Here is a 27,984-nt window from a genome sequence, read left to right as displayed (position 1 = left end):
AATACTTTGGGCACCTCATGAGAAGAGAAGACTCCCTGGAAAAGACCCTGATGTTGGGAAAGATGGAGGACGCAAGGAGAAGGGGAAGACAGAGGACGAGATGGCTGGATAGTGTTCTCGAAGCTACCAGCATGAGTTTGACCAAACTGTGGGAGGCAGTGAAAGACAGAATTGCCTGGCGTGCAATTGCCTGGCGTGGGGTCTCTCAGTCAAACTTGGAGCTTAAACCTGCGACCTTCAGCATCGTGGGCAGAGATGCTCTTCCGTTGAGCTAGAAAGCTCACCAGTAGTAAGTGAAGGCACCCCTGCTCCCCTCTGACCCGTGGAGGTAGACTGCCCCTGAGGCGAGAGGCTCCATTTAGCCATCATTTAGCCCAACTGGCGCTAGACGGACCTCCATGAAATCTATCCGACACGTGTGCTTGATGGTGGTCTCTGGCGGATGATGCTCCGCGTCCAAAAAGCGGAGTAAGGGAACCCCGACGGATCCCACCACAACATCAGCCAGCTTGTGGCATGGAAAGCTCTCCTCGGCCGTGCGCCTTGCCTACTGACTTGCGCGCGCGCGCGAGGGTCCTGGAGAGGCTCCCCTCTGCCGGATCAGCCCTCCCAAAGGAGCCCCGACGGCCAGCCCTCCCGGCTCGCCTTCCCCAGCAGCCACTGCTATGGAGAGGCCCCTTTCTTCCCCGCACCCGGACGGCTTCCAGCTCCGCCTGGCCTGCTTCCTGGCTCTCTCCTCGGGCTGCTTCCACCTCCGGCCGCCGAGGGCGCTTGGTGAGGGGCGGCTGGCGCCCCTCCTTCCCTGGGCCTCGCAGCGGAGGCGGGGCTGGCTGGCTGGCGGCAGAGGCTCCTTCGGCGGTCCGCCCTGGCCCGCCTCCTCCTTCCTCCTCCCGCCGCTCTCCCTCTTCTAGCTCCAGCCATCGCAGCCGCCGCGCCGTCCTCCCCGTCGTCTCCATCCTCCTCCGGCGCGCCACGATGTGGCTCACCTCGGCGCTGGCGCTGGCCGCCGCCGGCTTGCTGGGGCTGCTGCTGGCCGTGCTGCCCGGCCGTCTGCGGCCGCTCGCCTTGGCCGACTTGGCCTTCCTGGTGCGCGCCTGGCGCTGCCGCCGACGGCTCCTGCACGGCAAGGCGGGCGCGCTCAGCCTGGCGCAGCGCTTCGGGCGCCTGTGCCGAGCGCGGCCCCAGCGCGTCTTCCTGCGCTTCGAGGAGCGCAGCTTCACCTACGGCCAAGCCGAGCGCCAGAGCAACCGCGTGGCCAACGCGCTGCTCCGCTTGCCCGACGGGCAGCCGCCGCTCCTGCCCGGCCAGACGGTGGCGCTCTTGGTGGGCAACGAACCCACCTTCATCTGGGCCTGGATCGGCTTGGCCAAGCTGGGCGTCGTGCCGGCTTTCCTGGGCACCGCGCTCCGCCGAGGGGCGCTGCTCCACTGCGTGCGCACTTGCGGCGCCAGGGCGGTCCTGGTGGCGCACGGTGAGTTGTCTACCCCCCACTCCCCACCCCGTCGCGGTTTGTTCTTTCGGGTCTGTAAAAGGGACTTGGGGGTCTGCAGAGGCTGAGATCCAAGGCTCGCGTTACTTGGGAGTAAACCCCTATTAGAGAAGGTAGGGAGGGCTAACTACGGGAGGGCTGGCCGTCGGGGCTCCTTTGGGAGGGCTGATCCGAGCCTCTTCAGGACCCTCGCGCGCGCGCGCAAGTCAGTGGGCAAGGCGCACGGCCGAGGAGAGCTTTCCATGCCACAAGCTGGCTGATGTTGTGGTGGGATCCCAAATCTGGCCGCTGCTCCGTGGGAACGTAGGAAGCTGCCTTAGACCGAATCAGACCCATTGTGGTCCATCTAGCTCAGTACTGTAGACACGGACTGGCAGCAGCTTTCAGGCTGTCGTCTCAAGGGGTTCAAAGGGAGGAAGTGACTCCCTTATAGAGGAAGGTTGGGGTGTTTGGGTCTTCTCAGTGGCGTAGCGTGGGGGGTGCAGGGGGTGCCGGCCGCACCGGGCGCAACATCTGGGGCTTAGGGTTAGGGGGCGCAAATCCACGGGTTAGGGGGTGCAAATTACTTGCCTTGCCCCGGGTGCTGACAACCCACGCTACGCCACTGGGTCTTCTCATTAAAGTGTAGAGTTGGAAGGGACCCCCGCAGGGTTTCCCAAACTTGGGGTCCCCAGCTGTTGTTGGACTACAACTCCCATCATCCCTAGCTAGCAGGGCCGGAGGATGGGAATTGTAGTCCAAAAACAGCTGGGGACCCAGATTTGGGAAACCCTGATCTAGTGCAACTCCTTGCAATGCAGAAATGTCAACACAGCATCCCCTTCCAATTGGAACCCGTACCAGACCCTGCTTAGCTTTGCAAATGCGTGAGCGGTTTTATTGCTGCACCGCAATGGACGTTTATGCAATTATGCACTGCATGGAGAGAACAGATAGAGGAAAAGGCTTTGTTCCTCTTTCCTAGTACTAGAACTCTTGGGCGTCCACCGAAGCCAAACGCTGGAAGTTTCAGGGCAGATAAAAGGAAGTCGTCTTTCAAGCAGCGCAGGGTTGAACTATGGAACTCCCTGCCACAGGAGGCAGTGATGGCCATGGACGGCTTTAAAAGGGAATTGGATTCATGGGGGAGAGGACTAAGACTGGCTACCAGTCACATTGGCTCCGCAGTTGCTTCTGAATGCCAGTTTGCTGGAAAACACAGGCGGGGAGAGGGGTGCTGGGTTCGGATCCTGCTTGCTGGTTTCCCATAGGTATCTGGTGGGCCCTTGCGATAACCAGATGCCAGACTAGATGAGCCATTGGCCTGATCCAGCAGGCACTTCTTATGTTGCAGAGTCAGAGCATTGGTCCATTTAGCTCAGCGCCGCCTCCATCAATTGGCAACAGCTCTCCAGAGAAGAGTCTTTTGTAGCCCCACCCAGAGATGCTGGGGATTGAACCCAGGATCATTCAGCATGCAGGGCAGATGACCTACCATTGTGCTGCTCCCCTCCTTCGTTGAGAATAGCAGGATCGACTTCTCTGCATGTTTGTTCAGGATTACACTAAACATGGGCTGGCTTGCTTGCTTGCTTGCTTGCTTGCTTGCTTGTTAGTGGGTTTTAACCTGGTTTCTGGCTTCCTCTAGGTTGTGTCTCCTGGTTCAAAGCCCACCGTAGGAACCAGTTGTGCGGTGGGCAGCTACTTCCAGGGGAAAATCCTTATTATTTGCCTATTCAATTTTTATTCCACCCTTCATCCAAAGATCACAGGGCGGTTCACAACGTAGCAATACAAAAACGTCTAAATCCTCTGTTTCTGTGTTTGGAATGTTTGAAGTGTTCCAGTCGCTGTTGGATGGTTTCTTTAAGTTTTAGGTTTCGTTATTGTTCCACAAGTATGTCTTTAAGGGCCAGAGCAAATAACATGACCCGGTTTTACAGCTGTGAAGCAGCATAGCAGGTGCTGTTAAGTTGTGTTAATGAAGCTGTTGGGTATAGTATGTAGCTCTCTCAGAGAGCAGCATGTAGCTCTCTCAGTACCCTGGTGGATGGGTTACAGTTATTGATATAATGTAATTTAGTGTAAAGAGAGTTTTTGTTTTGTTATTTGTTATTAAACCAAGCAAAAGTTACTTTTGCGTTTCTTGAAAGTGTAGTCTCCCCAGCACACTTCCCGCAGCCCAACTAATCTGCAAAAAAGCCAACGGTCGCATCGGTTTCAGAATTGCACACATACACACTGAAAGGAAATGAGCCCAGGAAATACAGCTACTCTTACAGAGACGTGGCAGGCGCCCTCTTTGGAGAACAAGTACTCTTTTTTCGCTCTTGCCTTAAGAACGAGAGAATATTCTAACTGTGTGTACAGAGAGAGTGCAATTACTTCCTGTTTTTCTCCTCCACCCGTAGAGACAGTTTGGAAGAAGGTGAGCAGTAACTCAAACAGAGATAGGATAGCCAGCCTCCTCTGACAGCAGGCCATTGTGCTGTGTCTCTGAATTTGGAATGGCTGGAACGTTGAAGAGATGTAGCATTAGCTGTCCCTGATAGGGCCTGATTGCAAGGAGGCGAGCCCAGCGCAGGGACTCACGCAGAGCTGCAACAGGCAGCCTCATTGTGGCTGTTTCACTGGTCTTTCCATTGCTAAGGGTGATAGAATGTTCTGATTATTCAGGAATACAGCCAAGTCAGCCCTGGGCGGCTGTGTCACCTCTACCCCCCAACCCAGGGCGCAATGCAACCAGTTTGGCGACATTCTGCCCCATAGCAAGGAGAATTTGTCACTCTTTGCTTTTCTGTAGGGTGCTGCGTGCGTTGCTCTCTTCTCTAATGCTGGCATGTTGAATGAAAAAAAGAGCCAATAATTTTTTAATATATGTGATCCCTGATTGGCTGGGACATGTGTCTAGGAGAGGGGCAGAGAACCTGTGGCCTCCCAGATGTTGCTGGACTCCAACTCCCATCATGCTTGATAGTTGGCCATGATGGCTGATGGGACTTGGAGTCCCAAGAGCCCCTGGAGGTCCCCCATATCAGCTCCTACGGAGGGCCTTCTTGGTAGTGGCCCCCACCCTTTCGAATGCCCTCCCATCTGATGTCAAGTAGATAAGCAATAATACAGTGGAACCTTGGTTCTCAAACAGCTTAGTTGACCTACAAATCGGCTCCCGAAAACCCAGAAGTAAGTGTTCCGGTTTTTGAAAGTTTTTTGGAAGCCAAACGTCCGATGCGTCTTGGTTTTCAAACTATTTTGGGATTCGGACGGACTCCAGGAACAGATTAGGTTTGAGAACCAAGGTTCCACTGTACAACCTTTAGATGACATCTGAAGGCAGCCCTGTATAGGGAAGTTTTTAAATGTTTAACATTTTATTATGATTTTATAAGTGTTGGAAGCCGCCCAGTGTGGCTGGGGCAACGCAGTCAGAGGGGCAGGGTACAAATAAAACCATTACTTATAAAGGTAATGATAATAATATCTGCTTTAGGAGATGGGTCCCCTTATTATTTTTTAAATTGCACGCAAATATTGGGCAGATTTAGTGATTATTTCTGATCATCTATTAAGGAAGTATAAACATTCCATACAGGATGGTTAGCTAAAGAGAACTTCCAGATGCAGAGGGTGTCTAGCTTAGAATAGCAGTTGTTGGCCGTGCCTTAGTGCCCTTCCCATTAGGGCATCCGACTGATAACTGGGTGAGACAAGAGGCTGGACTGGGCAAGGCACAAACAGCCACCGCCATTAGGAATGGAGCCTCCCTGTTCAGACCCAGTTTATCTCTGAATGCCAGATACCAGGAACACACAACAAGGGAGGGCTGCGCTTCTAGGCTTCCTGGCTGCTGCTCACTGTTGGAGACAGGAGGCTGGTCTTTGCTCTGATCCAGCGAGGCATCACTTATAATGGATTAGATACGAGCAGCTAGCCATCATGATGGCGGAGAAGAGTGGAGCCTCCAGGTTCAGTGTACCTTTGAGTACCAGACACTGGAGGGCAGAGAGCAGGGAAGGATATTATTATTATTATTATTATTATTATTATTATTATTATTATTATTATTATTATTATAATATTGAAATTATCATTATAATTATTTTTTACCCTTTATCCCAGGGCAGGTTGCATCAGCGAGAGTGGTGCAGTTCCAAATAAATTCGGGTTAATTTGCAGCTTTAAAGGCGGTGTCACAATAAATACCTTTCAGCTATCAAAACGCCTCCACGCCCTGTTTGTGGGGTTCCTTGGAGCCTCTGGCCAGGGATTTGGGGGGCGGGGGGAGGAACAGGATGCAAGACGCCATGGACTTTTAATTTTTATCTAGCAGGGTTCTTCATTTACTGTGTGTGTATCTTCCGAGAGCAGCTTGCAAAAGTCAGCGATAAGACCGTCCCGGCTCTCGGGTTTCCGCACCAAGAGCCACGGCACAAAAGGAAAACGGGTTTGGGAGGGGGGAGGAAAAAAGAAATCTCAGACCCAGTTTGATTTGATTGGAATTAATTTTATAATGAAATTATTTTAGAATGTTTTATCGTTTTACTGTTGTTAGCCGCTCTGAGCCTGGGTTCGGCTGGGGAGGGCGGGATATAAATAAAATTTATTATTATTATTATTATTATTATTATTATTATTATTATTATTATTATTAGTGGAGTTCTTGTCATGAATAGCTGAAATGGGGAAGAAAAAATATTTCAAGGAGAGGAGGAGCCAAAAGTTGCTCCTCCTCGGCAGAGGCCCTGCGGTCCAATCTCTTCCTCTCCTATATTAGGCTGATGGAATGGGTACTGATCCGAGTTGAGGGACACAGCCTGATGGAAATTATCGCTTAACGCTAACCCTCCCAAGGGTTGTTTCCCAACTAAGTTCTACTTGGATTCAACCCACTGAAATCATCCAAGTCAGACAAATTGATTAATTTCAATGGGTCTACTCTTGAGATAGGATTATATGTGCATAAAATTGGATTACACATAGAGATATACATACTGCTAGGGGGTGGTCAACTCCCAAGAGTCTGTGATCTACTCACAGAAATAAAAACTGGCAGTGATCTACCCCCTTTTTAGGGGGTTCAGGTCACAGTGTCTGATTTTTTTTAGGGAGGAGGAAAGCCCCGATTTTTGAGAATTCAAGCCTAAGCTCAAGGGAGAAAGGGGAACAGCCACTCATCAACAGATCGCTGCGGAAACACACAGCCTCAATGAGAAAACTCCATCGTGAAACAATGGAGGGCAGGGCAAGGGGGCAGGCTGGATTATATTTTATTAACACTAAGGAAAGAGACCCAGCAATCGACCGTGATCTACCAAAACCTCCCCGGGATCGAACAGTACCGTAGATCACAATCAACCTGTTGGACATCCCTCCCTGTGCTAGATAAATAGATATGGCTATAGGAGCCGCTACTCCTAAATTTTTTTGAAGTCGCCTTAAAACTCTGGAATGTCTCCCACGCCTGTAAATTTCATCTGCTTTGGCCCGAAATAACAGCTTTTACACTACCTGAAATTCTGAATGGGGACTCCACAGAGTTTTAAACAGAGGGTCATTCTCCAATTACGGTAACTTCTGCTCAGAGCAAGCCCATTTAAACGAATTCATCTAAGCTAGTCCTGTCCATTAATTGTAACGGTTCTACTCTGAGTAGGGCTGATGCTGGATGCAACCGCAACAGTTGTTGTTGGACTGGTTTCTTTGTAGCTGATGCTGGCCGTGAAGTTGTTCACCGTAGTTCCTTCTGTAACAATTACAGAGTCAAGGGGGACAGTTAGCCTCCCACCCCCCCTTTTCGTATCCACACATGGGAAAATTCTCTGTTCCAAGATGTGTCTCCAGGCTCATGGCAAATACATTTCCTTAAATACCACAGAAAAGAAGATAAAATGAGGTTACGGCATAAAAACCTTGCAAAGTGCTAGCTTTGCAAATCTAAAATGTTGATACGGTGTTTTTCACCTATAATCAACTGGTATTGATTATTGATGCAGTGCTGAGAAACCCTAATCAAAACATAATTAGCTGAACCAGGAAGGCTAGAGTTGGGTAGCAGGCCAAAGGTCATATGTATCTCCAAACTGGGGGGAGATGCTCAAGAAAAGGATGTTTATACCCATTTTTGAAAGGGATAGGTCAGAATTCAATGATCAAACAAGACTACATTCCACAAAATATTCAGTTTCATGTTGGGGCCTGATATATCATACACCCCAGATGCACCAACGCCTGCCATAATGAAATAATTTTAATAAAACCACATCAATTACAAACAATTGCCTTAAAACGAAGAAGTGTATTTGGATAGAAGTTGCACAGACCTAAATTATATGAGAATGTGTTTGGCTTGCATCTGAACATGTGTAAAGCATCCATGTTAAAAATAGCCTTCGCTGTGAACACGACTTGCTTAACAAGAAGGGACTGACTGAGTCAGGCCAACTCAAGGTTTTCTTTTTATAACGGGAGAGATAAAGGTATCGGTTTGAGATAGCGAGTGGGGAGTTGTGGCCTTCCAGTGTGGTATTCAAGTTTGGCCTGTCTCCGAAGGACGTTGCAATCACAGAAAGATGCCTTGTATTCCCATTTTAATAAATAGGCTGTGTTGGAGTAAGGCAAATCGGCTTATGGGGCCTGTTTCGGTGTGTCTGAAATGGACAGAATGGGTGCAGAAGGGAGAATATTTGCCACAGGTGCTGCTAGGAACCACAAGTTGCTTTTGAACTCAGGTCCTGCTCCCGGGTTTCCCATTAGGGCACCTGGTTGGCCACTGTGAAAACAGGATAATAGAATCATAAGAGTTGGAAGGGACCCCAAGGGTCATCTAGTCCAACCCGCTGCAATGTAGGAATCTTTCGCCCAATTTGGGGCTCAAATCCACAACCCTGAGATTAAGAGTCTTGTGCTCTACCGACTGAGCTATGTTGCAGGTATTTTGTGGTTTTGTATCTTGATTTTATTTTGTGAATCGCCCTGAGACGCCCAGGTACAGGGTGCTGTATACATTCAAGAAACAACAACAACAACAACAACTGGATAGCTCCCTTTGGCCTGCTCCAATCGGCTCAGGGTGGCTTTAAAAGACGACTAGTCAAATTCATGGAAGGGAGGCCTCGCCGGAGGCAAAATGGCTGCCTAGAACCTCCAGCTTCAGAGCAAGTCTACCTCAGTACAAGTGGCTGGGTGGCTGCAGGTGGGGAGAGTTACTGTTGTGCTCAGGTCTTCCTTGTGGACTTGCCAGAAGGCATGAGAGCAGGATGGGTCCTGTTTGGCCGGATCCGGCAGCCTGCTCTTTTGCATGCTTCAGATGCGCTCTCGAGGGATAATAAGGGGATTCAAAACAACAACAACAAACCACTTCCTCGTTTCTCGGTCCTTCTGCAGCGTGAGAAGACTCCCAAGGCTGCTTTTTGAACCACTAATTAATACCCCAACCTGAACCAAAGCCTGCTTCCCACATTGCAGGGAACTGGGAGGCCTTTGTGGGGATTAACGCATCGCTGCTGCTGCTGCCTGCCGGGTTGATTCAATTTGCGGAGGGCTGTCGTCATCTTTGGGGTGGGGGCAGGGGCGGCAGCGGAGACAAAAGGCCGGCGAATGGACCTTCCCCGTGCGTGACTAATGGCTGCGTTCTCCGGCTAGCGAGGGAGGTTGGAGTGGGACCGCCGAAGCCAGCCCAGATTGCCCTCGCTCTCAGTGGGGAAACTGAGGTTAGCTGGCCATATAGAACGCTGCCTTCTGCTGAGCCAGACTTTTGATCCGGCTAGCTCAATATAGCCTGCACTGACTGGCAGCAGCTCTGCAGGCAGGAGACACTTACCAATGCTACTTGGAGACGCCGGGAATCGAACGTGGGACCTTGGGCCTGCAAATTGGGTGCTCTTTTTAATAACAATAATAATAATTTTTTATACCCTGCCCTCCCCAGTCAGGGAAGCTAACAAGCAATAATAAAAACAAGTTGAATGAAAAACAAGATTAAAATACAACAATTAAAATATTGAAACATTAAAATATTAAAATGCAGCCTCATCACAGGAGGAGAAAGGAAAAAGAAAGAGGGGGAGGGAATCAAATTGGCTCCAAGACAAAGGCCAGGCGGAACAACTCTATCTTACAGGCCCTGAGGAAAGAAATCAGATCCTGCAGGGCCCTGGTCTCATGAGACAGAGCGTTCCACCAAGCCGGAGCCAGTGTTGAAAAGGCCCTGGCTCTGGTTGAAGCTAATCTAACTTCCTTAGGGCCCCGTACCTCTAGGGTGTTGCTATTTATGGACCTTAAGGTCCTCCGTGGGGCATACCGGGAGAGGCGGTCCTGTAGGTACGAAGGTCCTAGGCCATGAAGGGCTTTAAATGTCAAAACCAGCACCTTGAACCTGACCCTGTACTCTACTGGGTGGAAAAGCAGCTGGAAAAGCACTGGGTGAATATTCTCCCATGGCAGAGACCCCGTGAGGAGCCTCGCTGCAGCATTCTGCACTCGCTGGAGTTTCTGGGACAGCTTCAAGGGCAGCCCCGCCTAGAGCGAATTACAGTAGTCAAGCCTGGAGGTGACCGTCGCATGGATCACTGTGGCCAGGTGATAAATAAATAAATATTAAAGATAAAAACAGCTACACGCAATCGGAGAGTCGTCTCCGAATGCACTGCAGAACCTCGTCGGAAGTGTATATGCTAAAATCATCGCAATCTTAACAAACACGAAAGGACACCCAATAATCTCGATCGCTTGGACTGTTTTCCTCAAATGAAAAGATATATTGTATCCGCAGCGGCGATGCTCTATAGGGTTTATACAAAGGCAAGAGGGGAGAAAAACAAATACTAATTGAAATGTGTGCTTTGCGCATGCCAAGCTCTGCTGTAGACCATAGGCACCATTCTGCCATATGCCTCATTATTTGTATAATCTATAAAGTCGCCCCAGACTTGCGTAAAAGTTACCATATTTTCCCCGTCCTCTTGCTACCTGCAATTTCCATGTCGGTTTCCCCAAGAATGGTTATGGTAAAGTCGTGGGGTTTAAACTGAATTTAAACAAGACAAAACTATTAGTTAAAATTCTGTCGCCAGATGAAAAAATAATACAAATTAAAATCTACCCCAAAATTATGTATTTAGGAGTATGGATAACACCAAAGAATATTAACTTCTGTGAAGATAATTATACCAATTGTTGGAAAGATATCAAAAGACAGTTGGAGACATGGACTAGGTTAAATTTATCATTCTTGGGCTGTATTTTGGTAATTAAAATGATAGTTTTACCGAAGCGACCAGCTGTATTGATAAGTCGCAGAAAGAAATTTCTAAAATTTTGTGGAGGGGTAAAAGACCAAGAGTAAAGCATAAGATATTAATAGATATTGTAGAAAGAGGTGGCTACAGGTTACTGGGCTTGAAGTTATACTACGAAGTCTCAAGTCTTCTCTGGTTGAAAGATTGGTGTACAGTAAAAAATTGGGATATTTTAGATCTAGAAGGTCATTATACCCAGGAAAATAAAGGCGTATAAGAGCTTTTCAAATCAATAATTGCAGTTATTCTCATGCCCTGGCAATGGTCTTTTTTGCTGCAGTTAACAGATGGGGTACAAATTCTTTGTTTCTAATTTATGGCATATCCTGACAAGGCTGGGCAATATATTGTCCAAAACTGCTTTGAAAGCCATAACATGATACCAGTTTCATCATTTTTGCCGTGGCAAATTGTCATAAATCATTATATGTGTTTGTGTGCTATGGAAAAATCATGATGCGGGAAAAACCGTGAAGCCAGCCAATGCTTAGCTCCATCCTTATTTCAGATATTGTGATATATCAGTATATCGCAATGTTTGGCTGGTGATGTATCACAATGTTGAAAACCAGATATCACCCAGCCCTAATCCCTGACTATACAAGTTAAGCAAAGCCAGTCGTTGGTACTGTCTGCCTTGTGATCAAAGAGATCTCTATAAAAACATTTCCCCAGAACATTTCTGTTTTTGGACACTTCCACCACATGCGTCGATATGTCCCTATAGAGAGACAACCTCTCCAACACAAAGGATAACTGTTTGGGTCTATATAGGCTAGGCGTCAAGGTGTTAACTACCAACCATGCATGATTTTAAGGGCTCTTTCTCTGTCTGTTGCCAATATGGATTTATGCGTTGCTTTTGTCCGCAGTCTGTTCCATTCCTCTTCTTCAATTTCTAAATCCCAATTCAATCCTCACCATTTTCTCAGAGCAAATCAGGTGCTTTTATTCCTGAGCTATGGCCTACCCTTAAAAATAATTATTAAGATTCCAGTCCTCATGATATGAGTAAATAGGAACATATAGGAAGCTGCCATATTGTCAGCCAGACTTTTGGTCCAGCTTATCCAATGTTGTCTACACTGACTGGCAGCATCTCTCCAGCGTTTCATCCTATTTCTTTGTATTATCCAGGAGTTAACAGCCAACTCAAGAGTTCATGAGCCACAGCCAGTCCTTTTCATCCCAGGCTGTGGCTACCATTTTAAATAATACCATTTTAAAACAGTCATGGCTCCCCCACCCTCAATAATTCTGGGAAGTATAGTTTGTGAGGGGTGCCGAGAGTTGTGAGAGACACCCCCACCTTGTCCTCACAGGTTTCCTGAGTGGTTTCACAACCAACCCCTCTTCCCAGGGAATCCTGGGAGTTGTAGTTCCATGAGGGGAACTGGAGAGTCTCCTAACACCACTCAGCACCCATAACAAACTACAGCTCCCAGAACTATTATATTTTTTTGAGGGGGGGAGCCAGGAGTGTTTAAAGTGGTAGCGTAGCACCTAAATGTGTGTACAGAGGAGGCCACAGCCTTAGCTGGGTTAGGCGATTCCTGGTCAGCCAACATTGTATACTGACGCTTACTTGCATCTTTCCGTCTCTCTGTCTCTTTGCAGAGCTTTTTGAAGCTGTGGAGCCCATCCTTCCCAGCTTGGAGGAAATGGGCGTCGCGGTCTGGGTGTTGGGGAAGGGGCCCTATCCTCCCAACGTGACTGGGCTCCAGGATCTGTTGGAGAAAGCGTCTGAGGAGCCCGTCCCCTTTGAACTCTCCACTCCTGGCAGCTTGTCGGATACCTGCCTCTACATCTTCACCTCGGGGACCACAGGTATAGTGGGCAGTTTGTACAGGTAGCAGAAACCTAGGCTATACCACCTCTGGTGTAGCGGTCAAAGTGTCAGGCCAGGACCTGGGAGAGGTCAGGGTTCAAATCCAACCGCTCAGCCGTGAAACTCACCAGGTGTGACCTGGGTCCAGTCACGGCCTCTCAGCCCAGCCAACCTCACAGGCTAATTAACCAACCTATAATAAGGTGTCAGTGGCGTAGCATGGGGGGTGCAGGGGGGGTCGGCCACACCGGGCGCAACATCTGGGGGTTAGGGTTAGGGGGCGCAAATCCACGGGTTAGGGGGCGCAAATCCATGGGTTAGGGGGCGCGAATTACTTGCCTTGCCCCGGGTGCTGACAACCCACGCTACGCCACTGTAAGGTGTCAAGGAGATAAACAACTATTTGACTTTTAGAAAACATCTGAAGGCAGCCCTGTTTAGGAAAGTTTTTAATGTTTGATGTTTTTAATATTTTGTTGGAAGCCACCCAGAGTGGCTGGGGAAACCTAGCCAGATGGGCGGGGTATAAATAAATAAATTTATTATTATTATTATTATTATTATTATTATTATTATTATTAGGGGGCAGTTTGTCCACCTTTGGTGCACTCAGCTCTCACCTTTGGCTCCCAGAAGCTGTTGGCGTGGAATTCAGAAAAGGAAGAACCAAGTACCTTGAGCTCCTTGGAGAAAATGGGGGGTTATCAACACAATAAGTAAATGGTAATCAGTGCATTTGCCCATAAGGAATTTATTCCCCATCTACCCAGTGGAGGGACGCGGGTGGCGCTGTGGGTTAAACCACAGAGCCTAGGACTTGCTGATCAGAAGGTCGGCAGTTCGAATCCCCGCGACGAGGTGAGCTCCCGTTGCTCCTGCTCCTGCCAACCTAGCAGTTCAAAAGCACCTCAAAGTGCAAGTAGATAAATAGGTACCACTCCAGCGGGAAGGTAAACGGCATTTCCGTGCGCTGCTCTGGTTCGCCAGAAGCGGCTTAGTCATGCTGGCCACATGACCTGGAAGCTGTACACCGGCACCCTCGGCCAATCAAGCGAGATGAGCGCCGCAACCCCAGAGTCGGTCATGACTGGACCTAATGGTCAGGGGTCCCTTTACCTTTACCTATCCAGTGGAGGTGGGCTGAAACTAATGGTGTCTCCAGCCCCAAACACACACATGCAGAAGTGGTGCAGTCCAAAAAGTGCCGGACTGTACCACTTCGGTCTGCCTAGCTCAGTATTGTCTATTCTGACTGGCCGCAGCCGTCTGGGATTTCAGATATGGAACAATCCCAGCCCTACTTGCAGATAGTGGGGATCAAACCTGGAACCTTTGGAATGCAAAGCAAATGCTTCCTCCAGCAGCCGATTCATTTGCTTCTGTACTAACAGCGAACTTGTTCTCATATGGATGAGAAGGCAGAACAGAACCATCCATCGGGATGAGCAGGAGGTCCCGGTGGGTTTGAGGGAACCCCAAGGTTTGCAGAATTACGCCCACCAGATAAATGGGGAAATCCCAATGGGGACAGAGCGTGCTCATTGGCCATGGAATGCTGCCTGGATGTCAGAGGAAAGGGGGAATCAGGGTAGCAGGGTCATGGAAGGGAGCATCCGGCAAAAGGGTAGTTTGTCAGCTTTGGAGCACTGACCAGGAACATGTTACACTGCAACATTTCATTGCAGTATCCCAGTTATAACATACTTATCCAAGTATGCAAAAAAGGAGCACTACACCAAATAATAATAATAATAATAATAATAATAATAATAATAATAATATAACAACAGCAACAGTTACAATGTGGAACTTCTGGAGCTTCTGCTTCTGAAATACAGGCGACGCTCGTTCTGAGGATAGTGCCTAAATCGAAAATCCCATATAGTCAAAGCACATAGGGTCCAGTGGATTGCCAAAGTCTCCCCCTCCCGCCAGATGTCCATCCCCTTTCTAATTTTTTAAAAATTGCCAAGCATGTATAAAGCTGAATGTGCGCAAGTTAAATGCATGTAAGTTGTAAGTTACCTGTAATTGAAGAAAATGAGGACCGCCAAAAGGGGAAAATGGAAAATCAAGGGGAGGAGGCTTGTGAGGGGAATATTCAGCAAAAGGGAGTGGCTGGCCAAGAACATTTGACGCTGCAACACTTATTATAAAATAATTATCCAGGTATGCAAAAGAGGATCACCCCAATAATAATAATAGCGATAGCAATAGTAATAATAATAATAATAATAATAATAATAAGAAGAAGAAGAAGAAGAAGAAGAAGAAGAAGGAGAAGGTACAGTAGTACCTCGGTTTATGCACTTAATCCGTTCCGGAAGTCCGTTCTTAAACCAAAGCCGTTCTTAAACCGAGGCGCACTTTCCCTAATGAGGCCTCCTGCCACCAGTGCCCTTCCACCGTTCAGCTTCCGTTCGTAGACTGAGGTAAAATTCGCAAACCAGGACACTACTTCCGGTTTTGTGGAGTTCGTAAACCGAATAGTTCGTAAACAGGGCTGTTCATTAAACCAAGGTACCACTGTACTTCTGAAATTTATGGTTCTGAAATATTGGAGTGCGGGGGGGAGAGGGCAGAAATGACAAAAAGGGAGAGGGAACAGCTGAACTCTTCCTTCCTTCCCTCCTCTCTGCTCCAGGTCTCCCCAAGGCGGCTCGCATTAGCCATCTCAAATCCATCATGTGCCTGGGCTTCTACCAGCTGGTGGGCGCATCCAGTTCGGACGTGATCTATGTGGCCTTGCCCCTCTACCACATGGCGGGGGGTCTTCTGGGGGTCATCGGCACTCTTGGCCTCGGTAGGTTTGGGGGCTTGGTGGAGTGGAGCCCATGGAGTGGCTTTTTTGGGGGGGGAAGCTGGCTTGTGGTTGCAAATGCTGGGTCATTAAGTTCGCAGGTGATACAACGGTGGTTGGTTTAATCACAGCTGGAGAGTGAGAGGCAGTCTGTAGGAAAGAGGTTGAGCAGTTGGGGGAGTGGTGCAGGAAAAACAACTTACTCCTTAACTTAAAGAAAACAAAAGAGATTATTGTGGACTTTAGGAAATGTACGTTGAATATTCAGCCATTCAGAAATTAAAACTGCGTCATCAGCATAGAGAAGGACCGGAAGGGACATATTTGCCAATTTTGGCAGAAGGACTTTCAGTTAGGGAGTTAATATAAAAGTTAAATAAAATGGAGTGCAAGGATGCAGCCTTGCTTTACTCCAGTGTGGGTCTGGATTTCCTTAGTTAAATGCCCCTGCCGATCACATCTGATCTGAAGTCGTGTGTTTTCATGCAAACTACTAATAAGAATCAAGATGCGCCTGTCTATATTTGTATCCCTTAGGTTTTTCCAAAGCCTTTCTCGTGGTATAAGATCAAAGGCAGACTTAAAATTTATAAAACCTGCATAAAGAGACCCTCCTTTTATTGAGGCATACTTTTCCACGAGATGGTGGAGCACCAGTCCGTGATCTGTGGTTGACCCTTTGGCTCTGGAGAGTGAGACTCGGGGAGCTGTCCGTGGTTCTGACCTCCCTGGCCTCTGCTGAAAGTCTTTTTTTTCCAAGTTTTTAATTTTTAATTGGAAATTTTCTTTACAACATAACATAAACCCCCCAGCCCCAATACAGAAATCCACCCTCATTAAACGTGAATATAACATACAATAAGCATAACACACAGCAATACAAACAACCAAATAAAAGACTTCCTTCATCCTGTATCTGGCCTCCTTATTTACTTCTTGTAAGCTGTTTCCTTTATGAATAATTATTAAGATTTTTCTAATTATAACTTAAATATCCACAAAGTCTCCTGCAGACATTAATCAAAACAAGTCCAGGTATGTATTTTAGGGCACTGTTTTGTGAAGTATTCTCTGCATTTTCCCCATGCTTTTTGAAATTCTTGTCTAGTGTGATCTCTAATGGCCTCTGTTAATCTAGCCAGTTCAATGTGCCTCTGCTGAAAGTCTTGACTTCTGGGCTGCTCAGAAGAGACTCAGCCTGACCTCTTTCAAGTCCAAGGAAGCCCCTCCAGGCAAGGCACAGGGGCAATAGGCCTCCGCTGTTCCTTAGCACCACCCCAGCAATCTGGTATCCAGAGGTAGACTGCCCTTGAACCTGCAGGCTCTGTTTTGCTGTCCTGACGAATAGCCACGGCTAGACCTCTGCTTTTTAAACATATGACGCAACAAGCAAATGCAATGAATGACCGGAAACATGATTTAGAGTTGCAAAATAAAAGAAAATTCAATAAATACTTGTTTTAGAATTTAGAAAGGAAAGAAAATGCAATAAATAACGAGGGCTAGAAACTTCCTTTGAAATAAAAAAAATGCAGTAAGTAATAAGGACTAGAAACTTGCTTTAAAATGTAGAAAAAGAAATGACAAAGTGGTGGTGGTGCGAGTTAGGCTTGGGCATCTTGTGGCTCCCAGCTGTTCTCTCTTTCTCAAGGAATCCCATCTCCTTCCAGGGGCCACTTGTGTTCTGAAGAAGAAATTCTCTGCCAGCCAGTTCTGGCCTGACTGCCGGCGCCACCGCGTCACCATCTTCCAGTATATCGGGGAGCTGTGCCGCTACCTGGTCAACCAGCCACAGGTGAGTGCTGGGGGATGGAGGCCCTCTGCTGGTGACAGGAGGGATTGCCACGCAAGCCGGTCATCCCTCTCCTCCAAAATCTGAAGAGAGGTGTGTTAGAAGAGAGGAGTTAGAACTCTTTAAAAAAAGGGGGGGGGGCTTTCAAGAGTTCCCTGGGAAGGATTGATTCTTAAACCACTCTGGGAATTGTAGCTCTATGCAGGCCACCCCAACAACTCTCATGATAATAACTTTTATTAATTTTCTATTACAACCCAGGGATAGCCTCATTAAAACAATACCAAATTACAATACAGTTACTCATACCAATCTTTCAATTACCAAATTAAATAATTTAGGTGCCCCCCCCAGCATGCCAGATCTGATGGTTTGATGGGTGTGTTTTTTAATCTGCGTTCCAACATGTTATTAATTTCATTTAAATTCCAATCATAATAATAACCCCATATACAACAACTGCAATATTTGCGACTTCTATTCGTGTTAATATCCCCAACAACTCTCAGCACCCTTATCAAACTATAGGTCCCAGGATTATTTGATCTTCCATGAACTTGTCTAATTGTCTTCTAAAGCCACTCAAATCAGGGGCCATCATCATCACCTCCCGTGGGATCTGCTAAGCTGTCCCTGCACCCCTTTAACTACTTTTTATTTTATTTTTTGAGATTTGATCCTATTTCTCGTGGCCCCTGGAGCCATTTCCATTTTTTAAAAAAATTGCATTTTAATTATTTGTTAACATTCTTATATTACATCAGTAAACGTTGTCATATTACATTACAGGACTTACTATAATATAATTTCCAACATGTATACAAAAATTATATACAAATTTTATATACCTACAAAGAAAATGAAACAGAAAAAAGAAAGAACAAAGAGAAAAAATGAAAACAAATCCCCCCCAAATCATATACCGTATTTTTCGCTCTATAAGACGCACCAGGCCATAAGACCCACCTAGTTTTTGGAGGAGGAAAACAAAAAAAAATTCTGAATCTCAGAAGCGAGAACAACAAGAGGGATCGCTGCGCAGCGAAAGCAGCAATCCCTCTTGCTGTTCTGGCTTCTGGGATAGCTGCGCAGCCTGCATTCGCTCCATAAGACGCACACACATTTCCCCTTACTTTTTAGGAGGGGGAAAAGTGAGTCTTATAGAGCAAAAAATACGGTACATACCAACACACTAGACTTCCTGTCTTTCCCATTGTATATTCCTTTTTTACAAATGAATGTACCCTGGAGCCATTTCCAAGCATCGGCCGAATTCTCCTCCTTGCTCTCTGCTAATTCCTCCTCCCCCCTCCTTCCCTCCCTCTCAGAGCCCCAGTGACCGGGAGCACACCTTGCGCATGGCTGTGGGTAGCGGCCTTCGCCCGGATGTCTGGCGTGAATTCCTGCGCCGCTTTGGGAACCTGACGATCGTGGAGACCTATGGCATGACGGAAGGGAGCGTCAGCCTCTTCAACTACACAGGGGCCGTGGGGGCCGTGGGCCGTGCCTCTTGGCTCTATAAGGTGATCATTGACAGGGTCTCTGAGAGGAAGCAGGTGGCGTTCACGGAGCAGGTGTGGGGCCTCAGGATGTGGCAAAGAGGATACCTGAGGCCAGGGCCGGATTTAGGTTTATGAGGCCCTAAGCCAGGGGTTGGGACATGGGTGGCGCTGTGGGTTAAACCACAGAGCCTAGGACTTGCCGATCAGAAGGTTGGTGGTTCGAATCCCCGTGACGGGGTGAGCTCCTGTTGCTCGGTCCCTGCTCCTGCCAACCTAGCAGTTCGAAAGCACGTCAAAGTGCAAGTAGATAAATAGGTACCACTCCGGCGGGAAGGTAAACAGCGTTTCCGTGCGCAGCTCTGGTTTGCCAGAAGCGGCTTAGTCATGCTGGCCACATGACCCGGAAGCTGTACGCCGGCTCCCTCGGCCCATAGAGCGAGATGAGCGCCGCAACCCCAGAGTCGGCCACGACTGGACCTAATGGTCAGGGGTCCCTTTACTTTTTTTAAGCCAGGGGTCAGCAAACATGGTCAGCAGGGGCCCTGTCCACTGTCCCTCAGACCTTGTGGGGGGCCAGACTATATTCTTTTGAGGGAAAATGAATGAATTACTATGCCCCACAAATAACCCAGAGATGCATTTTAAATAAAAGCACACATTCTACTCATGGAAAAACAGGGTGAATCCCTGACCGTCCGCGGGCTTGATTTAGAAGGCGATTGGGCCGGATCCGGCCCCCGGGCCTTAGGTTGCCTACCCATGGGACGCTGAGGCCTAGCTCAGACTTCTTTTCACTACAAATGTAACTGTAACCATAAGATTAAAGCCTGCCTTCAGGATCCTACTGCGAACTGAATGTAAGTAAACTTTACCGCTACAGTGGACGCTTGGGTTGCGAATGTGATCCATGCGGGATGCATGTTCACAACCTGCAGCGTTTGTAACCCGAAAAAACACAACCTGAAGCATCTGTAACCCGAGGTATGACTGTACTTTAAACAAGGCTGTCGTGTTGTTCTTATTTATGAGGGAAATAAAGGAGGAATTTTACCAGGAACAATCCAGTCTGGACAAGCCAGGCCGGATTGCTTAACTTAACAAATCCATCAACTTGCTTCTAGCAGTGTGCAAGGGAATGCGCTCTGCTGCTTGCTCACTAGTGTGAACGAGGAGAGATAATATTTAATCAATATATCCTCTCCTACCTTCCTCAACATGAGGATCTCAGAGCCTGGGCAGGTCTGTATGTGAGGATACGGACTTTCAGATAGCCTGGGCCTAAGCTTTGTAGGGACCTCCAGGTAGAGTTGAGCCTGGAGGTGGGAACCTGTGGCCCTCCCAAAATCGCTAGACTCCCAACTCCCATCATCTCTAAAGGCCAGGGGTGATGGCAGGAGCTGAATCCCCTGCTTTAGCCCCCGTACTCATTTCATTGTATTTTTTGAAAGGCTTCACTTGTGCCCCTACTCTCTGCAGAAGTTCGTCCCCTTCGAACTGGTCCGTTACGACGTGCTTCGAGGTGCTCCTTTCCGGGACAAGGCGGGACGCTGCCAGCGTGTCAAGAGAGGTGAGCAAGGTGTTGTCCGTTCAGTCGGGGGCAGAGAGAGAGCCGCCTTCTGTCCCACCGTGGCGCCCCCACCCTTCCAGGTCGGTGACTGTACGTCTCTCTCTGTTTTTGCCTCAGGGGAGCCTGGCCTTCTGATCTCTCCCGTGACCCCGCAGACACCTTTCCAGGGCTACGCCGGAGGGCGTGAGCTGTCGGAATCCAAGCTCCTCCACGGGGTCTTTTCCAACAGGGACACCTATTTCAACACCGGCGACCTGATGGTGCAGGACAAGCGTGGCTTCGTCAGTTTCTGGGACCGCACCGGAGACACATTCCGGTATGTTTCCTCCTCCTCCTTTTCCTCTTGGAAGTTGTGGGTCAGGAACTCCTAGATCTGAAGAGGGTGGCAAAGGCAAGTTTTTATTCCGAAAGTGCGGCCCGGAGGAAAATGTTTGAGAACCGCTGGTTTAGAGAGCGCAGGTCCCTGCCTGTAGGAGCTTACAGTCTAAACTTCGTCAAGAGGAAAGAGGAGGCAAGTTTTTATTCCAAAAGAGAAAAAAGTTTGAGAACCACTGGTTTAGAGAGTGCGGGTCCCTGCCTCTAGGAGCTTACAGTCTAAACTTTGTCAAGAGGATGTCAAGGAGAGACGTGCAGGAGAGCTTTGGGGTTCTGTGGGGTTGGAAGTGAGGAGGCTGGATACACTTCACTCCCTTGCGATGACTTCGCAAGTTTCAAACTGACCTGGAAACTGCCGCAGAAATCTTGTTCCCTGAGTCAAGATACCGTCTCTCCATGCCTCAGTTTCCCTCTAGGTGGAGGGCAGCATTGCACTCAGGTCCTGCTTCTGGGATTTCCAGAAAAAGTATCTGGCTGGCACTGTGAGGGAAGGGTGCTGAACTCTGGCCTGATCCAGCGCCAGAGCTCTTCAGCTGTTCCTCTGTACTTCTCCTCCTCTCTGCCTCAAATTCCTGGCAGGAATCTCCAGCCCTTCCTTTCCCTCTGCCTCGGTTTCCCTTTAGGTGTCTATTTCCTTTCTCCCCCTTTGTTCCCAGTTGCCGGCCGGCCTGCTCTTCTATTCCAAGCTGGCTGGAGGGAGCATTTTCCTCTACATTGAGCTACCCCACCTGGCCACTGGGAAACGTTAAGAACACCCATAGCACCTTCTTTGCTGGCGCTGGGCTTCTCCTGCCCATCAGACTCTCTCCTCTTATTTTAAATCGGCGGCTGCTTTGCATTCTCCTGCTGCCCTGTCTTCTGATGCAAAGGCGCCCCCGTGTGGCCTGACCTACATTTCTCAACTTAAGCCGCTTTCGAAAGCCGGCTCGCCATTTACAACACGGAGCTGGCCACAGGAGGGCGCTCTTTGCTAGAGAAAACTTTCTGGAGGGGGAAACAAGGACAGCCACGAAAGAACATCCCGAAGCAGAGGTGGCCGATGTGGATGTTTTAATAGAATTGTAGAGTCAGAAAGGACCTCAAGGATCATCTAGCCCAACCCCCTGCGATTCAGGAATATGCAGGTGTCCCTTGTGGGGACCGAACCTGCAACCTTGGCATTGTCAGCAGCATGCTAGCCGACTGAGCTATCCAGTTTCGCTGGACTCCAACTCCCATCATTCCTGATGAACCACTGGCTGTGCTGCCTGGGGGCTGATGGGAGTTGGAGTCCAGATTCCTCCATTACAGTGGACACTCGGGTTTTGAGCGTGATCCGTGCGGGATGCACATTCACAAAAAGCAGCGTTCGCAACCCATGTCTGTGCACACACGGCTTGCAATTCGGCACTTCTTTTTTTTAAAGATATTTATTAAAGTTTCAAAAAAGGTTACAAAAAGGTTACAAAATAAGAAAAAGAAGAAAAAAAATACAAAGTACAGAAAAATGAAAAACAGTTAAAAACAAATCAATCTTTTCATATCTTATCTTTCATTTACTTGTTTCCCTGACCTCCTCACACCTCCCTTTTTTGTATTCCAGTTCAGTTAGTTAATTCAGCAAATCCTTTCCCTCCTTGTTTTTATCTTATTCCTCTACCTTGATGTATTATAACTTTACATTCTCACCTGATAACAGTCCATTTTTGCATACTCCTTTATAACATTGCTGCTAGAACCACTTAACTTCATGCCAGCATCATTCTAACATTCATTAATTTTGCAGTATTTATGTAAATAGTCTTTAAATTTCTTCCAATCTTCTTCCACCAACTCTTCTCCCTGGTCTCGGATTCTGCCGGTCATTTCCGCCAATTCCATATAGGCCATAACTTTCATCTGCCATTCTTCCAGAGTGGGTAGATCTTGTGTCTTCCAATACTTTGCGATGAGTATTCTTGCTGCTGTTGTAGCATACATAAAGAAAGTTCTATCCTTCTTTAACACCAATTGGCCGACCATGCCCAGGAGAAAGGCCTCACACGGCTTGCGATTCGGCACTTCTGAGCACTTCTGAGCATGCGCAAAGCATGATTTAGCGCTTCTGTGCATGCGCGACTGCCAAAACCTGGAAGTAACCCGTTCCGGTACTTCTAGGTTTTGGCAGTCTGCAACCTGAAAAAAATGCAACCTGAATTGGCTGTAACCCGAGGTATGACTGTATTATTTTTTATACATTTTTATTAACTTTTTAACATATCATTTCCAACAGTCATTTAACATACATTCTTATCTTATACAATATTTTAGACTTCCGTCCACTACCCATGAAGATTTTCCATTCTTTATCATTTAATCTGCATTTCTTAATTCCTCTTATTACTTTTAATTGTCCTTAAGTAATAATTCTCTTCATAGTCTTCCTTGCAATATTTCACCTAATCCGCCTTACAAAACTTCTTGCAGTCCTACTAGCGTAATCTGTTCATTGCAATTGCTTTTCAAACAATTCAAATATTTACTCCACAGATCCCCCCATTTTGAGAGCAAGAGAAACAGGATCAATGACATAGCAGGCGGTTGGGCTCTGATTTGCTGGGCGGATTTTGAGCAGAATCTGGACAGCCAGCCATCTCCTAGCTCAGAATGTCATGTGTTGGGCAATAAATTGGACTTGATGGTCAGGAAAGAACAATAACCCTCCAACTCTGTGGGTCTGGGAGTCTATATCCTCCACCTTTTTCATCATTATCGTTTTTAATTTTAGCTGTGATGGCTGCTTTGCACGGGGTTGGACTAGATGACCCTTGAGGTCCCTTCAAATTCTGGAATTCTCTGATCGTATTATAATGCTTGCTTTATCCCCTCCCCATGTCTGGGCAAGGAGCCACCTTGCCAGCCTCTGCTCCCGGGACTACGCCCTGCGATTCCCCAGATTCTTCCACACCCCTTTAACTCTTTAATTCTATTTTCTCCCTGCCCTTTCCTAGGTGGAAAGGAGAGAACGTGGCCACGACAGAAGTAGGCGAGATCCTGGGAAGCCTGGACAGCTTGCTGGAGGTCACTGTTTATGGTGTCACGGTTCCAGGTACTCTTGAAATGAGGGGCTCTAGAATGTGTTTTTCAAATTATTATTTTACATATTTATTTGGACGGTTTATATACCACTTTTTAAAAAACAGAACTCTAAGGTTAAAACATCTTAAGCAAAACAGCATTTTTTTAAACTACCAGAGAACATCTACATTCTATAAAACACAATTAACAGCTAAAATGGAGCGTCCTGTAATCAAAATAAACATTAGGCATACAAACCAACAACAAAAATAATGAAATTCTAGGAACCATATTGCAGTGGTACCTTGGTTTACAACTGTAATCTGTTCCAGATTACCAAAACAGGTTGTAAGCCAAGGTGCGCTTTTGCCAATGGGGCCTCCCCTCAAATATTGGTTGTAATCCGGGGGTACATTTGAAGGTGACCCAGAAACTACAACTAATCGAGAATTGCGGCAGCTAGACTGGTGACTGGGAGCAGCTGCCAAGACCACATAACACCAGTCTTGAAAGACCTACATTGGCTCCCTGTATGTTTCTGAGTGAAATTCAATGTATTGGTGCTGACCTTTAAAGCCCTAAACGGCCTCGGTCCTGTATACCTGAAGGAGTGTCTCCACCTCTGAGGTCCAGCACCGAGGGCCTTCTGGCGGTTCCCTCACTATGAGGTTACAGGGAACCAGGCAGAGGGCCTTCTCGGTAGTGGCGCCCGCCCTGTGGAACGCCCTCCCTTCAGATGTCATGGAAATAAACAACTACCAGACGTTTAGAAGACATCTGAAGGCAGCCCTGTTTAGGGAAGCTTTTAATGTTTGATGCATTACTGTATTTTAATATTTTGTTGGAAGCCGCCCAGATGGACGGGGTATAAATAAATTATTATTATTATTATTATTATTATTATTATTATTATTATTATTATTATTATTATATTCTGATGCTTAGGCAGCCCTAACTAGGCCCCTGCCCTCCAGAGGTTCCCATATGGATATACAGTGGTACCTCTGGTTGCGAACAGGATCCATTCCGGAGGCCCGTTCGCAACATGAAAAGAGTGCAACCCGCCGCAGTGCATCTGTGCATGCATGGGTTGCAATTCACTGCTTCTGCGCATGCGTGTGACATCATTTGGCGCGTCTGCGCATGTGTGAGCGGTGAAACCCAGAAGTAACCTTTTCGGTACTTCCGGGTCGCTGCGGGACGTAACCTGACAGAACGTAACATGAAGCAGACGTAACATGAGGCATGACTGTATATCCGCTTGTGGCGCATTCCAGAGTGAGACCTGGGCTTCACCTCTCCCTCTCCCTGTCTCTTCCCCCAGGGCATGAAGGCCGAGCAGGCATGGCGACCGTGGTGCTGAAGCCAGGACAGGAGTTTGACGGTGCCCAGGTCTACACGCACGTGGTGGAGCTCCTGCCGCCCTTTGCCCGCCCTCGATTTCTGCGCATCCAGGTACGAGGAGCCCCTCCATGCAGCCTGCGCCTCTTCCACAGCCATGCAGGAAAGAGGGGTGTGTGTGTGTTGGAGGCTGGGTCCCCAGAGCTGGGAAGCGGTGATGAGCAAGATCTTGTGGCGGAATGCAGCCCCTTGTTGGTCTCAGCGCTTGGGTCTGTAGCGAAAAGAGGCCCTGTTGAGACTTCCCTGCTTGTGATTTTTTTTAGCCGGGTAAAAGCCCAGACTTAGCTTAACTGCACCAGAGTGGCTCCTGTCCACTGTCCTGGTTCCCCCTGGTTCTGCAGCGCCCCCTGGAGGCGACATTTCCCAGGTGGGTGTAGCTTTGCCTGGAGTATAGGAAGCTAAGGGAAGAAACGCCAGAAATTAATAATTAATAATTATTAAAGGTAAAGGGACCCCTGACCATTAGGTCCAGTCGTGGCCGACTTTGGGGTTGCGGCGCTCATCTCCCTTATTGGCCGAGGGAGCCGGCGTACGGTTTCCGGGTCATGTGGCCATCATGACTAAGCCACTTCTGGCGAACCAGAGCAGTGCACGGAAATGCCGTTTACCTTCCCACCAGAGTGGTACCTCTTTATCTACTTTGACACACACTTCCCAGCGGAGAGGTGACGGTGGTTTTCCTTGAGGCTTCGTTTGGCTGCTGGCTGGGCTTTCTGCCTTTGGCTTGGAGGGGCTCAGAAGTTGAACATACCTGTGCCCGGAAAATCCCTTATTTTGGCTATTGATCCCTTATTTTTGAGGCTGCTGGTCCCTTATTTTCAAATCTGTAAGTTGACAGCTATGTACCATATATCTTTAAACAGTCTGAAAAATCCGCTTTTACCAATTCTGCATTGTCCATTACCTTACCCATTCTTCGGGTGGGAGTCAATTTAAGCTTTTGCCTCTGGCCCTCCCCACCGCTGCTATGCGGCCGCCCCCAGAAGGCTGCCTATCCGTCGGAGATGCTGGCAGCTGCAACGTCCCTGCATTCGGCGGGGTGGCCTGGATGACCTCCCGAGGTCCCGACCCCTCAGTTCTGTCCTTTCTCTCTCCTCCCCGCCAGGAACACTTGGAGGTGACGGACACCTTCAAGCAGAAGAAGGTCCGCCTGGCAGACGAAGGCTTCAACCCGACGCTGATCTCGGACCCTCTTTTCTTTCTGGATGACGCTGCGAAGTCATACGTCCCTCTGACCCACAGCGTCTGGGAAGGGATAGCTGCTGGCCACGTCCGGTTATAACCTGCACCCCCTTCTCCTGATTTGTACCCGAACCCCAGTACTCTGAGCTGGCGGCTGCAGGGTGTGCTTGAAGACTCTAGCCTCCTTTGTTTCCACCTCGGCCTTAAAAGGCTCTTGTGCCTCTTTCTACACCCCGGATTTTCTCTCCTAGCTGTGCCCCAGGGTGACCCCACACCTCTGCTAGTGGGGTGCCCCCTTAGTGAGGACTTGACGCCCCCTCCTAGCCCCTCCATGCAAACGAAGAGGGGGGACTTATTCCTGCCCAGATGTTGCTGGACTCAACCTCCGATCGTCCTTGACCCAGTCCATCATCTGAGGGTTACCTCCTTTACACCTCTGTACATGTAGAAATTTATTTTTGCCCAGTGGTGTTTTGCAATCTTGCTGCTGTTAAGCCACTGGGAATCCACCGCCCATACTGATCTACTGCAGATCACCCGGAAATCAACCGGGAGATCCTCGTTTTCGTCCTGTCCTCCCTTGTGGTTGCTCTCTTCCTCTGTAAGAATTTCCCTTCCTGGGTTGGGCTAAGGCAGGGCTGAGGGGGCCTTTCGTTGGACTATAACTCCCATCATCCCTGACCCGCTGGCTGTGGGGGCTGCTGGAAGTTGGAGTCCAAGCCCCTTGTCAAATGACAGCTCCCATCGTTCGTGGCCATTGGCTGTGCTGACCGGGGCTGCTGGGAGTTGCAGTCCTAGAGCATCATGGTTCGACAGCCCCCATTGGTCCTGATGGCTGGCGATGCTGGTTGCAGGGGCTGATGGGAAATTCCTCGGTCCCCATGCTGTGGCCCAGCAGCTAACTTATTCCCAGTAGTGCCCAACCTTGTTGCCTTTGGGAAAACCTGCAAAGCAGATTGCGGAGGCTGACGGGCCGTAGCAGTTAAAACCATGATCCGTCCTCCAGTCCTGGTGTCGAATCAGCCCCATCTGGTGGTTGCCACCCAGCTGCTGTGCCTCAGATACTTTGGTCTCCCATCTGCAATAGGGAGAAACGGAACACCAGCCCACCTTACAAGACTGTTGTGCGAATCGCTGAAATAACAGATGCGGCCCACATGGACTGGACAAACCGCATCAAGTCTTATTTTCACGATGTTCTCTGGGCTGGGACGAGAAGCGGGGTATTTTTGTGAGGGGGCGGTGCTCTTCTGTTCTGCCGATGAGGTGTTTGCAGGCAGTGGGCCTGCTTTTAGGAGTTAGCAGGCCTGGTTTGAGGGTGAGGGGCTTGTGAGGGAACTACGGGTTGGGGTTGTTTTTGCTATTCTTCGTATCAAATAAACTTCCTTTTTTTTTTGTACCAGCCGAACTGTGGTCTTTATTGCTTCAGCAGGAAATCCTCTCACCAACTCTGTCCCAGAAAGAAATCTGTTTTGGGGATGGGGTGGTATAAACCTGCTTTGGGTTTGGGTCTTTGCCTGGATTTTGGCCTAACTTGAGAAGGGAACCCCCACATGGCTAACATGAGGTATCCATCATCAGATGGAGACAAATTTAGGAACGATCAGCTTCATTGAATGTTGGAAGAGGTGGCCCTCCAGGCTTCTCAGTCTGGCCCTTGAGAGACTCTGCAAGCTGCTCCCCTTGAATGCTTTTGCTAGGCAGAAGGGTGGCCTTGGGCTTGGCTGGGACCTGTGT

General features: G+C 48.3%; 1 protein-coding gene across 1 annotated transcript; it reads left to right on the top strand.

Annotated features, from left to right (window-relative positions):
* Window positions 1–188: 188 nt before the first annotated feature.
* SLC27A3 (solute carrier family 27 member 3) lies at window positions 189–27,651 on the top strand. The gene is given in 12 exon segments (XM_081891445.1): window positions 189–840; window positions 842–896; window positions 899–1,471; window positions 12,382–12,591; window positions 15,237–15,395; window positions 17,063–17,187; window positions 18,513–18,707; window positions 20,163–20,253; window positions 20,371–20,569; window positions 23,598–23,695; window positions 24,989–25,119; window positions 26,171–27,651. Coding segments are annotated over 12 exon segments (2,337 nt in total). The 5' UTR covers window positions 189–516; the 3' UTR covers window positions 26,348–27,651.
* The last annotated feature ends 333 nt before the right edge of the window (window positions 27,652–27,984 follow it).

This window comes from Podarcis melisellensis (assembly GCF_964234715.1).
Source record: "Podarcis melisellensis genome assembly, chromosome: 16".
In the NCBI taxonomy this organism is placed as follows: Eukaryota; Metazoa; Chordata; class Lepidosauria; order Squamata; family Lacertidae; genus Podarcis; species Podarcis melisellensis.
Note: the sequence above shows the minus strand (reverse complement) of the source record. Positions and strands in the feature narration are given on the sequence as shown.